This window comes from Fundulus heteroclitus, chromosome 22 (assembly GCF_011125445.2).
Source record: "Fundulus heteroclitus isolate FHET01 chromosome 22, MU-UCD_Fhet_4.1, whole genome shotgun sequence".
Classification (NCBI taxonomy): domain Eukaryota; kingdom Metazoa; phylum Chordata; class Actinopteri; order Cyprinodontiformes; family Fundulidae; genus Fundulus; species Fundulus heteroclitus.
The window spans coordinates 36,034,087-36,049,027 of record NC_046382.1 but is presented as its reverse complement, the minus strand read 5'-3'; the positions used below and the strand labels follow the sequence as shown (position 1 = coordinate 36,049,027).

Genomic DNA, 14,941 nt, shown 5'->3' with positions numbered 1-14,941 from the left:
AAAATAAAACAAGAGCCTAAAAAGAGAGAATTGGGTCCTGTTTCTATCAAAGGAATAAATAGCCCTTTTCCAGGCACTTACAATAGATTATCACCATAAACCCAAAATACAACCACTAAAATAAATATCTCAATCCAGCTATAGTATAAATGACACCCCAAACTTAGAGCTCCTTTTTCCACATGTGGATGCCAAATCTGAGGGCCCGCATGCTGCCAAGATTAGTTGGCCCAAATGCAGCTAAATGGGTCCAAACACCCAAAACCCAGTCTTCCCTAGTAATTACCACTGAACCAGAGCTCACCGACCAAAATTAAAGCACTCCCACACAGTCTACGTCACTGTATACCAACTATATGGCGTTGATGAGATCACTTCTAGTTTTATAGAACGAAAATGATGTGCTCTTGTCGAGAAACTGCTCCTCAATTAACTGCTAGAAAAGCAGCAAGATTATTGAAAACCCGCACAGCAGAAATTCAGGTACAATTGCAGACAGAGCAGGGACAAAAGGAAAGAAAGGATAATGTTCTTATTAGCTGAGAACTCGTATGGAAACGATCCACTTTACTTTTATCTAAAATAGAAAAGCAACAATTCTACTCACTGGCGTTCAACATATGGATTAAAACCCTATGTCTAAAATGTCTTTGTTACGTTGCTTCTGATACCTGCAAAGAAAATTGTACCCTTTTGCCATTCAGCTCTTTTTGGAGCAACGCAAGCTTAATAAACGCTTCTGTACACTAGCATGTTAGTAAGTAAAGCTACCTGCTAGCCCGCAGTCAGCTGCTAAAGAGCACTCTGCCTACTGTACTGCTAAAACGGTATTACTTTTCTATGAGTGATGCGTGGCATCCCTTTAGTTGCCACACAACTGCTGTACCCGTTTACTTATGACTATTTCTAAACAATTAATTAGGCTTTCTTGTAAGCGAGGGAAAAACTATAGATCCTTCCCTCAGCCAGCTGACTGGCAGTGTGAAGAAACGGCTAGAAGAGAGGCAGCTAGCTAGCGTTAAAGCTAATGCTGGCACCTCTTCTTTAAAACAGCCAATATTGTGATGTGAATGCAGTAACCCTTTTTAAAACCTTGGTACGCCTTAAAACTGACAACTGGTCTGTTCTACGAGTTAGTTCAAGTTAGTCGAAACGCAATTACCTTAAACGGCAAACCCTGTCATTCATCACTTCTGGCTTCACGGTAGCTGTGAAACTGTTATATTTGGAAATCCATACTGTTGCCTTTACATGACTCAAACACACACATGGCACAGCCACATATAGAACAACGCGTCCAAGCCACCCACATACAGAAATAAACACTAAATTCTGCAATAAATAGGAACATGTGCTTTCAGATACACGATCCAGGCTATCGGCTCTCTGAGATGAACTTGTCACATTTTGGTCTGTCTTGTGACCCATGTCTAGAGCCCCGTCTGCCGACAGGCCCCTGTAATCTGTGGTTGGAACACACAGCCGGCCACAACCAGCAGCGAAATGCTACTTTAATGCACTTGGAAGAGACTAAACATCTTGGCACAGACGCACTCGCGCCAACATTTAGGAACTGTGAATCTAATTCTGTCCATGTGAATGTTACACGAGGTGATGATGCTGAAAAAAGGACTGCCACTCCGTTTGACAGAAGAGGACTAATGCAATATAATAATGATGCGTTTGTACAGAAGAACCCAGCGCAAAAATGTGAGAATCCCACACATCGTAGCCGATCACTTTGATCGGCAGCAAAGCGGCTGTGAATTATAGGCTACAGGTTGTTTTAGAAAGCATCGTTCAGGTGTTTGAAGGATACTATTACGAACAAATGTGAGTAACAGGGGAGCTGACAGCCTTACAGATAACAGCAGCAAATCCGTGAATCATGGCCTTTTATAATTTATTGTAAGCCATCGGGACAAAGGTGCAGGGTGTGTCAGACACTACATCTTATGTAAGTCCAATTGCCGGCCATTTTATCCGTTGCAATACCACTTATACTGCATATCAAACAATTACTCATAAGCTCAATAGCCTGGGATATATACCTAAACATTCGCTAACCGGAGCCAGAAATCTCCCCAATGAGTCAAAGTTTTCAAATGTTTGTTCTTTTGTCTTAGCCAAGAGTAACTTGTATGTATTTAAATGTAAGTTACTGTTATATATACACATCTGTTAGACATTATCATGGCATAATTCTGAACCCCCAGGTCCTGCACAGTCATGTGCTGCAAATGTAGATGCATTTGCTGAACATTTCTCCACACTTTTGCTTAAACTTCTACTACTTGTCAAGTAGGGGTGTTCTACAGTCCAAAGTCATCCCCATTTATTGATATTTTTCTGGAAAACAAAAACAAGAAATGCTTGTATTGTTTTAAAAAGGGTCTCGATCAAGAAGTCATCTTCCTTTTAGATCTTTTGAAATTGGAGTTCGGAACATGACTTCCTTTTCACTCATTTTTTTAGCTACTACCTGGCATGTTCAGAAAATTTGATCATGCCTGAAAATTTGAAAGGTGAAGAGATTTACCAGTGCTGTCCCTATGCATGGACATTGGAACCAATCAAATTAAATAGGCTGCTTAAAAGACATGAACTGTGAAATTGTTGTGATTGGGCTATACTCAACTTTTAGGTTAAAGATCAGGCCGAAAGAGAGCAAGACCTTCAGGAGATAACAGGAAGGTTAAAATATGAAATCAAACAATGCTCTGCTTTATCTTTTTCCCCTTTAAACATTGTCTTTTATGGGAACATGCTAGATTTGGAAAGCTAGATTGGCAGCCTTTTGGTAAATCAGAGGTGATTTTATATAATATAAACATGGAAATTGCTGTTTATGTGACGCTAACCAAGCTCACCAACTGCGAATGAATATAAATGATTATATTGAATGCTTTTTAGTTTTTAAAGAAAAATCTGAATAGTCTAAAATTGATTTTATTAGGAGATTGAGGCGATTCGAGAACAAGAAGCTGGAAATTGGCTACAAAATTTGAATTGGCAGCTCTCTAATTATTAGCTGTTGGCAGCCTTTAATAGGAATGGTTTTGTTCCAGTTTCTTTAGCCTCTGAGAGACACAAAAGCTTACATAACTTGATATTTTAGAACTAACAAGGTGGTTGTAATTGATTCAATAGGAATACCTTCATATCCAGTAGATGAAGATTGCCTGCCTGCCCCCCCCACACACACACACTTTTTTTGCTTAAAGACATGACCTTTGAATACAATTTATCTGCCTCGTGTGGTTTTGAGTCACTTTTGTCCACCTCACACTGTGCAACATGCCATCATGGTCAATCATTGGACATAAAAATTAGTTTCAAAAAGCTGCCAAAGACTCAAGAAAAGCCTGGAGAATTGTTAATCAAGACCACTTCAAATTACGACAACATAATGCACTGAAGCATGGTACAAAAACATTTAGATAGCATTTAGAGCTTTTTCACCATGCCCAGTTTATATTTATACACAACAAACAGGCTATTGAATGTGCTCTAGAGTAAGATGGACCCTGACAATAGGGCTGTGCAACAGGGCTGTAATAAAACAGTAAACGGGGCTCGGAAGCTGGCTTGGACATGTGTGGAATCCAGCTCATGTGTGCCAGATAAATGGGCCGGTGAGGGCAGTCCAGCCATGTGTGATAAGAGTGACTATACTTCCTGTGATAAAGAACCACTCGCCACGCCTCAGCATGAACAGCCACCCCACACACACACACACCCCTCTCTGCACACAGTATACGCTCTGTTTGCTGCAATCAGGAAGTCACTGAAGGGCACTTCACAATCAGGATCATTTAAATATTGGTTTGTTGCTCCAATGTCCCAAATGCTTACAGTGTCTCACGGCACTGCCTGGTACCCCTGGTGCAAGGACAAGGGTAATGCCACATATGGTGTGCAGGGGGGAAAAAAAGCTGACTGAATGCTTCTGAATGGTCGAATTTGCTGATTTTCCAACTCGCATCAATTTGATGGTTTGTTTAATGATACAGAGAAGCAAATTAGTTAAAAAGACAGGATTTTTGGTCTACTCCACCCAATCTTTTATTTTATTCCCTCTCATTCAGAGAGACAGGAAGTGCAGGGTCGGAACATGGGGGTGAAGAGAATTCATTCACAACTATTGACACCGGAGCGTCCCGAGGGGAAGTGTGATCGGCGTTCTGTCAATCCGATGCAGTTATGTGGAACGTTCACATGTCAGGGCAGCACAAGGCTCGAGCCGCCGCTTAAAAACGAGTGCGTCAGTTGATATGCGAGCGCCGTTAACGGATAACACGCTATGTTCAACTGACCAGTCACAGCGCTAAGGCAGCGAGGGCGATCCGATCAATTGGTCACAGATCATTACGCGTCTGTATTCTTTCTGAAATGGCGAGGGAAAGAGAGAGTAAGCCATTCCTGAAAACACTTTTTATTCAAATGGAAGGAAGGAGACACCCAGTTCTCTTCAAAAAAACAAACAAACTAATAACTAGTATTCTATTTTATGTTGGTACACAGAGCTACATTTTCAACTTTTCCCCAAGCAGAGCCTCTCCCTTTTAAGATGAGTGGAAATAATTTGAGATGCACAGAAAAATTGTCCGGATGTTTTTGGAACAGCCATCCTTAAGCACCATACTTTACCATACCATAGTTAAGCACTGCACAACCAGGTTACACCAGCAGCCACACTCTTCAATGTGAAAGCTTTATCGCTGAAAAAAGACTGTTAGCTACTTTCAACATCTGCTAGTTTTAGAGTGATTCACATGAAGAAGAATTTTGTGTGAGAAAATTTCCAGTTTCCTTTAATTGTAACATACTTTTCAGGTTATGGTTACCCGTCATGGATTTTTACGACAGGTAAGTAAACAGTCAGGTTTGTTAACTGTTGTGGCGCTTAACTACTATGAGCAATAAAATCCAGCATCAATAATTTCTCTCAGTTTAATACGTTAAAGCACACAAAAATTGCTTACAAAAGGGTACTTTACGGCAACGTGTGCGACTGGTTTAAAGAGGTACACTGTCAGACGTGGAAATAATTCACTACATTCTACATGCAAGGCAGCCATATTGGATGCTAACCTCTGGGTTGTCCCTGGAGAAAAATCCAACTTCAGAGTACAAAGGGAAGATGCCAAGAGACAGCAAAACACTGTAAGGCATGGTTTTACTCATTCAAATCAAACAAATAGGATTAGAGCTAACATTTTATTATATCTTTTATTAGCAATTAGCGCAGTTAGCATTAGTAACTGTTAATGGCCGTCTTGTGTTTTCCTTTCAGCACATAAAACCTTATGTAGCCATGCCAAAGGACGGAGCTCTTAAATGGAGGGTAATGTCCAGTGTCAAACCAAATAAATGACTTCAAAGAAGCCAAGATGTAGATGCAGCCGAAACCTGGTACCTCCATTTATTCTCTTTAGGTTTTACACAAGCAACAGTCCTGCCGTCAAACATCCCGCACTGTAACTAGAACGCTGCGGACTCGGACGTGACGTCGTTCCTAATTCCTCAACAAACGGATCATTAAATTGCTTCTGCTCCTAATATGAATAATTAATGACTGGTATTGGCAGGTCAAAGCATTGCCATACCCAGAGATTAGAAAACAGATTATCTGTAGAAAATATATATTTTTTGATGGAAATAAAAAGATAGCTGAAAACAGCCTGTATATGGGTACAAATTGACAAGCCAGACAGGAAGGATCAAAAGAAAAGCGTTACTGAAACTATTTTGTAAAATTGTTCAAACGTGTTTAGGACAGACAAACGCCATGTGAACGTTTTCATAAATTTTGAGCCTGTTTCTAGTTCAGTCACTAGTGTTTACATTTTATTTGGGAAGGTTTTCACCTGCTCACATTACGAAAAAATTCTAAAAAGAAAATCCAATCGAATACGCCTGGTTTTCTACGACTATGCTGTTCAAAGAGATCAACACATCCTCAAAGCCATGTCTGGCTTTGATTAATTTTGGTGTTGATTATAAATTTTGCTTTAAGGGGAAAAATTAGTTCAAAATTAATAAAACAGGAAAGCCAAAAAGTGAAAAACAGACAAAGAAATCTAAATCTTGTCTCCAACACCTCTGCGGAAATGCGGATATCCAGCATTGCTCCGCTAACTATACTCCAAAAGTGACTTGGAGGCCCCTTCAGTTAATACTAACTCTACTGAAACTAAGCTGATTGGTCCTAAACCTCTTACAAACCTTCAATAAAGCCTCACATCCGCTTATTCTTGGTTCGACTTAACGCTTTGGGCTGAGTGAAAGTGCCGAAGGGGGCTCTCTAATCCTCTTTGCATCTTTGACAGACATCCAACGCAATGTCAGCCCGAGGTGTGTTTGATCAGGTGGACTTCGTTTACATAAACTGTCAGATGTCAATGGTTTATCTTTTAATTGGACAAACTGTGGTCCAGCTCTGGGGCATCAAACCAACTGAAAACTATTTGCATGATGAACACTAGGAAGCCTGTTCACTCAGGGCTTCCCCATACGAGGCGTTTAGCGATTTTTACAGCTACCTGTGAAAGGCCTTCACATTACTTGTTGTAAGCTGTAGTAAAATCACGCATTAAGATTTTGCTACCAGCCCATGTTTAGAAATTCTTAAACACCCTTGATTCTTAAGATTTACTTAAGCTATTTATTGCTGTAAATTGGACAGGCAGTATTCTCCTATTATGCTTCACAAACATGGACTATAATGCCGGCTGTTATTCTCGATCGGTCAACACCTAAATTATTTACTAGGCACTTAAAAATATGGTTATTGAACAGTCAAAGCAGCTCCTCCAATCTGACTTAACTTATCTGTGCTTATTTTCAGTTGCATACATGATTGCTTGAACCATTGTAAAGATGTTAAGCATTTAAAGACGTCCCAGATTGATTGTTTTTATGTGTATATTTCTATTGCCATGCATGCAAACTCCACGCAGAAAGACCTTATGTTGAACCCGGGATTTGAACCCAGGACTTCCTTACTGCAAGGTAACAATGCTACCAATTGTGCCCCTGTGCAAAGCACTGTCCCTTTTACAAATAAATGAAAACAAATTTTGTACTAGTTTTATAAATAACATTTAAAATATTAATAAAATCCAAATAAAAGGATACCTCCATTTTTCAAAAGTGATTTATTGTGCATTAAAATTTCATTCCTGGCACCTTTAGCATTATGGTTTTGCACTGTTCCTAAATGTGTTGAGATAATTTCAAATATACAAGGTAAAGTTATTTTAAATGTTACAAAATTAAGTGTAACTAGGCCGGACGATGCAGTTTTCTAAAAACGTATTGTGATGAATCATATTATTGTCATTTGGAGACCTTTTCTAACCAATATGATAATGATAATATGATAATAACGCATGTATATCTTTATAGCGTCATTTCGTTTGAATCCAAAAAACCGCCACCCTGCAGCGGTCGTGTTTGGCTTTGACACCATTGTTTATTTTAAATGCCTCAATGTTTGAGAGAGACATAAAACTGTCAGTAAAGTTCCTGTCTGGAAGAAAACCTCCCGGTCAAGTAACCCAACGCGCTAGCTGTTATTGCACACTACGGTACCTGGTTAAGGGATGCACCCCTCATTCGAGCTGCATTGTGCAACGCTCCTCACACAACCCACCAGAACAATACCGTCAGGATTCCCCCATTTTCTGTGGGATATCCTGGCAAGGTTTAACCCCTCCTACACTCAGTAAACGAGAAGGGAAGGGTGAACAGACACCGATGTACTGTACTGAAACCTTTCTGCTATCCCGTCTCAGAGAGAGGAGGCAGAAACACAAGGGGAAATAAGCAAGCCTGCATAAGCACATTATCATGCTTATTTTAACTAATCATGTGATTAAAATTTATTGTGCCATTAATTGAGTTATTGATTATCGCGACAGGCCTATGTGTAATATCAAAATGTAAAGTAGCTAAGTTGAAACGTTGTTATTAAAATTTGTGTATACTGCAGCTACGTTCATAATGCTGTGCTTTTTGTATGACTACTAATATTTTTTCACTGCCTCATTAGCATTACCAACTGTTTACCAGAAAGACTACAGTCCATCCAAATGATGCAGGTCATTTTAAACTTATGGATGTTTAAGTATCGGAACCTCTCGGGTACAAAAACGAGGAAAAATTGATTTTTTTTTTGTACCCACTTAGCCAGAAAACCATTTAAAGTTATCATTTGTATTTTTTTTAACAGTCTACTGTAAGGAAATTCGGTCACGAGTCTTCATTAATCAGCTACCAGCAGTAGGTCACTCATGATTATTTGATCTGATCAGAGGTCATAATTTGTTACATTTCACAGGAATCAAAGGGAAAACAAAAGGAAACGGAGTAAAAAAGAAGACGAAGAAGAAAGAGCGCCAGTGGCTCACAGAATATTAATTTACATGTGAAGTTTGATGTTCTTAGCATTAGTCGTCTCCATAATTGATCAAGAGACTTAACGACTAAGAGAAATAAACAGATATGCTACAGTTAAATACATGACCACATTTCTCCACAAGTATAAAAATAAAACTGAACGGGACAAAACACCAAAACATGGAAAATTAAATGTCTTTAATTCATCGACCTGCAGTTGTATCCAAAGTGCCCCCAAAAAAAAGAGACATGTTTAAGGTTAATGTCATGATTTATTGCCCTTAAAAATTCAATAACCCACACGTCAATACCAGAACAATTTGCGGGTGATAATGGCTAATACACTAATAATAAAACAAAGCTTTAAAGCTGTCAAATAAACTTATTGTTACCGTAAAATAAATGCTGTCAATGTTTTTTCTGCTTGTAACACCTTATGAAATAAATTCACCAACGTACCCTTAGGTTGGGCCTCAGGCTAACTATGGTTTAACATTAGCTAAATACTTCTCCAAAGAACTGAAAGTTCATGGAGTTCATTCACTGGGGAGCGGAGAAGAATGGGAGTTATCTGCAAAACAGCCTCTGAGTCGTCGTGTACACGGATTTAACCAGGGGGGGGGAAGACACAGCGAAGTGAATGAATACTTCAGCTATTATAATCTTGGTCATCAAGTCAGCTGATGAGTGGAGATTTAAAAAAAAAAAAAAAAGGGGGGGGGGGGGGGGGCAAACAATCCAGGTCCATTGTTTGGTCTCCTGATATAAACAGCTTGGACCGTTATATGGCCTAAAGGCTCCGGAGAGCGAGCAGTGATGAGCCTCTCTGTGAAACACAGGAAACACTGTGGAAAGCATCTGTTCCATGTGATGTGTGCGTGCATGCGTGTGTCTGTGAAGGGGGAGTACAGCGGGGCAGAGAAAAATAAAAAAATAAAAACATACCAAGGGTCTGCAAAGGAAGGCTATCTGCGGACATGCCGTATGTTTACGCATGCGATAAAAAAAAAATTTTAAAAAAAAAAGACCCATTTGGTGCAATTCCTCTTCCTCGCATCACCGTCTGCAGCTGGTAAACCAAACGCACATTAAAACGTGCAGATAACAGCTGTGTTGGCCTCACTTGACTGGCTTCCAGTTCGTTAATGGGTTGGTGGGTTTTTAAGGCTCTTCCTGGTACTAGAGGAACTTCAACCTTTTTCAGTCCTCAGTACGGTTGACAAACTTGGTTAGCACAGGGTAACACGGATTTTGGGCTAGATTTCTGTTGCAGTGTTGCATCTGTGAACCCAGGTAACAGCGTTATGGCAGCAGGAAATCACAGACCCCCGTTTTATAGTCAGGACTTGGCCAATAACCAGGTTGATATTTCTGTTGACCATTGCCAGGTATATCACAGTGCATGAAAGGCCACGGCACCAAATTTAAATGTATCCTGCATAGTCTATGATGTGATGTTTTTTTCCCCACACTGTCAATGTCACAATGGAGGAGATCATTTCTCTCTAAAAGACGACACTTTGTCAAAGGCAAAATCTTCAGCACCACCTACAAATGTAGGCTAAACAGATTAAATTTTGGCTTTGGTATTCTAAATGTTTGCTGTATACCCTAACCCTTATGGCTCTCCTTCAACAATGGCTTACAGGAACAGATCCGCTTCCAAAGACGGCAAAAAACTCAATTGTCTTTCTGGGTTTGGTTTAGGTAAGTGAGTATTCTGGCTTCGGTCAGACTTATTAAAGTGTTAATATCAGATTCAGCTAACTTAGACAAAAAAAAAAAAAAAAAAACCGAGGGACAGGAAGGTCTCCAAGAAGGAAAATACTGGGTGTACAAGTCACTGCTGTGTTCACCAGTTCATGACTGCTTTTTATTTCAGGGACGGATTCGGTTTCAACTCCATGTCGACCTTAGCTGAATGTCACTAAGCATCTCCTGTCCAATACTGACAGTGCACATGCTGACTGGGCAGCAGCTCACACCCGATCAATACATCCTCTGCTCATAGCGTTACTCTGTGCAAGGGGAGGGCAGTGCACTCTTATAAAAGTGTAATAACTATCCTGAGGAGCGAAAAGGGTCTTCAAAACTGGGGATATGACAAAGATAACGTACATTTAAAAATTGACAACTTCATAGTCCGAGCAGGAGATAAGACAGTCGCATCTGCAGCTAGACGGCGACGCGACAGAAGTCAGAAAACGAGCCGCTGAAGTTGCAAAAGAGGGAGTGAGAAGTGCAACCGTGTACTGGCACCATGAAAGAATACGTGACACTACGAGTATAAACAGGTGTGCCCGTATGTCCTAAGCCTGCCTTAATCCCATGACTGGCCTTTCTTCTGATAAGAAAACCGCATTACACAAAATAGTGGATAATCTTCCCAATGACTACTTCCGTCCAGTAAAGAGATAAGAGACAGCGAGGCTACATGCAACAGCACAAAAAGACAATAATAATAACCTTAACAAATGTTTTAATTAATATAGGGAAATATTTATATTTTATTTAGAACTGTCAAGATGAATTTAGTAAAATTCTGCTACAGGTCTCTTTTATAATTTTGAAAGGAATCCATCAAATGACCATTCAGTTGTGATTCCCCAGAGCTTTAACCAAAGGCAGGCCAAACTGAGATGAGAGGCAACAATTTTATGAAAGGTACTTATTTATAATTTGACTGGAAGTTCTAATTTATTGTCCCCTAAGGGCAGCTGATTTCATGCTGCACCTGTAAAGACAAATCTATAGTTGAAGGTCGACCTTAATCGAGCCAATATGCAATGGCAGGTTTTCATTTATGCACTGCAACCAATTCCACTCGCTCACTCTATATTTTTTATAGCTTTGTCAAGTTTTTTTACTAAATGGGAAAATAAGAGTCCACGGTAAAAAAAAAAAAATGCCAAAACCCAAAGTTAGTGGTATAGTCCTTTTTTTAAACATGTTTTTACATAGTTTGTGCAAGTTTGTACACAAGTACAGCCCAAAAAATTTTATGTTGCGATTTTGAGATGATTTGTGTTAAATAATTAAAAAACTATCTCTACTTTGGGTTCAAAGCAAAAAGTAGTCTCTCCAGATAATCATTGTTTCCATCTCTACAACAATGTTTTATTGAAACATTCTATAAAACTTTGTGCTGTAGTAGGTATGCCGGGCCCATAGGTGGCACTGTGACACAGAAAGACAAAAAAAAACAACAACACTGCAAGCAGCAACAGATGCTCAATGTGACCTTTATGTGGGTTGGTATGGAATATGGTGTAAAAAAGGCTTTAACAGAAGAATCGGAGGACGCTGCTAACATCCACAGCAAAGCAATGTTTATCTTAACTTGAACGCAACACCGAAAGGCCTCGCGTTTGTCGTCATCTGCCGAGGGTGACGCCCGTCTAGTTAGAGAGAGATGGCGCGACGATGCTGCGTGAGAACAGTACACACAAAAAGACAAATCCGCCGTCTGAAATTTCTACACTCTGGGACCCGTTTTGAAAAATTATTGGTTACTGTATTCTAAAACGGCGGATCCGCGAGGACGCTCAGCAGAAACGACAAAATACCTTTGCAGATTCACCTAATCTTGTCTCTGTGTGGGCGGGGCCTTAGTGTCTCAGTCACCTGCCCACCTCTTTCCCCTCTAAAATGCTTTACATTGTATTAAACTAGAGTCACCAAGCACATTACAGGCACAGAGGGCCTGACTGGATGGTACTTCCATTATTCCCCAACTGCTTATAAGGCTCAGTTAAGCTACAACTCTACAGACTGAAGAAGTCTCTCTGAGAAAAGACGGAACGTATTCAAAGAAGTACCCGTCCAGATGACCTATCCAATTTCTTCTCCTTTTTTTTTGTACTTTTCTACCTGGACTATTGAGACTGGCTAACATTTATTTCAGTCCACGCTTTTACTTCACAACACGCTCACTGCGTACAGTGATATTGCACCGATTATAGATTTGTGACATATTGTGCAGCCGCTGGTTAAATGAGCCCACCATTGTGTTTTTCCCCTGAGGTCATCACAGGGTGAGAATCTCACCCAGGCCTCCTCTCCAAACAGACTCCGTAGAGTAGGAAAGGAGGCACCGACTGACACCGTGAGTCTCTGAAAGGATTAAACTAACCTTTTATGACTTTACTCTTGTTTACATGATCATCGGACTATGAATGTTTCCTTGTGTGAACAGACGACGCGTTTGTCAGCCATTTTCTAACTCCACACACACTTACATGTTAGATCTCTGAAGTTATAAGAGCCTCAGGTCAGGCATCTAACAGGCTTGATTAGAAGCAAAGTCATTTTATTGGATAATATTTAAAACTGATATATAATTTTTTCCCTTTCTTTCCTTCTTTCGTTTTTAATAGAGCACAGCTGGTCAGCGAGCGCAGGCCTGTGCCAGGGTAGGGACTGGTCTCCCTGGGGGACCGGGGTGGGTGGTGGGGGGGGGGGGGGGGGGGGGGGGGGGGCGCATAGGCTCGGACGCGGGGCTGTTCTCACTGACTACACCGCGTCCAGCAGGCATGAATGGGGACGCGCTGGAGGTTAGAGGGCTTTTATGAATGAGCCGCCGTCACGCCACCGCAGCGCAAACACCCTCCCTCCCCCCCCACCCCATCCGGTTGCCCTTCGCCCTTCCAACCCCCGCCGGCACTTCAGCACAGGCGGCCACTGCCACCCAGCAGCCCGGCTCATACGACTGGAAGGAAGAAAAAACAAAAAACACACACGCACATAAAAAACAAACACGAGTCTAATAGAGTTTAGGAGTCGCCTACTATTCAAAACAACACGGAAGGGGAAGGGGGGGGGGGGGGGCATTCGGCTTCACCCAGATCCACTGGTTCCGCGTAAACAGCTCCGTTTGGGCCTACGCACGCCGAGCTACATTACGCAGAAGGCGGACAGCGGAGACCCGCGACGACTCGCCCAGAACCGAACCAGACGCAGGTCCCCCCTCCCCCCTGTGAAAGCCAGCCGTCGGCCCCGATCCCTGTAGCCTACTGTGTGTGTTTTTTATGAATGGAGCGCGGTAGGCTATGCAAATGAGGGCGATTGAGAAAGAGATGGCGGATGAGGCATATCGGATATCTCATATCCTGTGAGACTCCCCCCCCCCTCCCTCCCTGCTCCTCCTCCTCCCCTTCGGTTTGGAAGCAAACACAGAGATGTGGCCGAGCAGCACAGAAATAAAAAGCGCCGCCGCCGCATTTAGCGCGGCCACCGGTGCGCCACGCCACGCTCGCCGGCGCGGCTGGATCTGTACGCGTTCCGGGCGCAGCGCGCCTCAGTTCCCAAGTTACGCTGCAACAGGGCCTCGCCGCTGCTCTCTCGCTCGAGATCCTTTCAGAAAATGTTTCCGATCCACCCACGCTTATTCCCCTCCTCCTCCCACACTCTCTCTCTCTCTCCCTCTCTCGCCTTCTTTAGGCTATATTCTTGAACACAATATGGAGGGGCACCGTAAAAAAAAAAAAAAAAACATAAGAACACAACGAGGAAAGAAAGATCACACGCACACTGTCGATGCACTGAGCCGTAAAAACACAAACACGATTAAAGGGAAGTACAGATAGCAAGGAGAGTTTTCACATTCCACCAAGTTGCTCCAAGCACCTCTAACTTAGAAGCTCGGAGAAAGGGGGGTGAAGGAAGGGGGGGGGGGGATCTTAAAGCTGCATTACTTACTCGTTTGGGTGTGTTTCCTCTATCATTTTTCCCCTCGTTTCACCTCAGGTAATGTACCACGGCGGTTGCATACTTTTCACTCGTCATTCTTTCACCTCCGATGCTGTGTCCAATTCCGCATAAATCCCCCCTGCGCCTTTGTGCGAGTGTCGGCTCTCAAGGCTTTGCCCTCGACAGCCTTTTTTTTTTCTGAAATTCTCTCTTCTCCTCTCCTGAAGCCACACTGTTTTCTTCTGGATCGCCAAAAAAACATAAAAAAAAAAAAAAAACACAGGACCTCCTCTCCTCAGCCTGGAACTTCTAATACCCAACCAGTGGATAAACGCAGGCTGCACTGGTAATTTTTGGCTGCCGAATTCAGCTCTTGATTCTCTCCAACCCCCCCACCTTCCCCAAACACACACACACACACTCCCCTCACACACGCTCCGCTTTTTTTTTTTTTTTTAAGTCCTAAGGCGCATGTTTTCACCGACGACTCCGCTTCCAGTTGTGCGTAAAAAAAGCGCGTCTTCGCTGCTGTTGCCGAGGGGTGGCCCCGCTAGAGCCCCATCTCTCACTACTCCATGTTGGATTGCAGGCGGCCGAGCTGCTCCAACGACGCCGGGGGAGGAGAGAGAGGGAGGCTGGGGGTGGAGTGTGGAGAGGAGAGGGGAGGGGAGGGGAGGGCAGCTGGGCGGAAGCGGTGACGTCGTGCTACATTTTAGTGGAGGGCCCAAGACGGCTGCAAGCTTTAGCCTATAGTGGCCCTTTGATAAACGCGACCCCCTCCCTCCGAGCCACACACACACACACACACACACACACACACACACACACACACACACACACACACACACAC

The 14,941-nt window shown here is 42.3% G+C and overlaps 1 protein-coding gene across 1 annotated transcript in view; it reads right to left on the bottom strand.

Moving 5' to 3' along the window:
- LOC105933345 (sprouty-related, EVH1 domain-containing protein 2) overlaps positions 1–14,722 on the bottom strand; it is a 34,740-nt gene extending 20,018 nt beyond the window's left edge. Inside the window, exon 1 of the mRNA XM_012872830.3 lies at positions 14,101–14,722. Coding sequence (XP_012728284.2) covers positions 14,101–14,126 — 26 coding nt within the window. The 5' untranslated portion in view covers positions 14,127–14,722. The remainder of the gene's footprint in view (positions 1–14,100) is intronic.
- Positions 14,723–14,941: the final 219 nt, after the last annotated feature.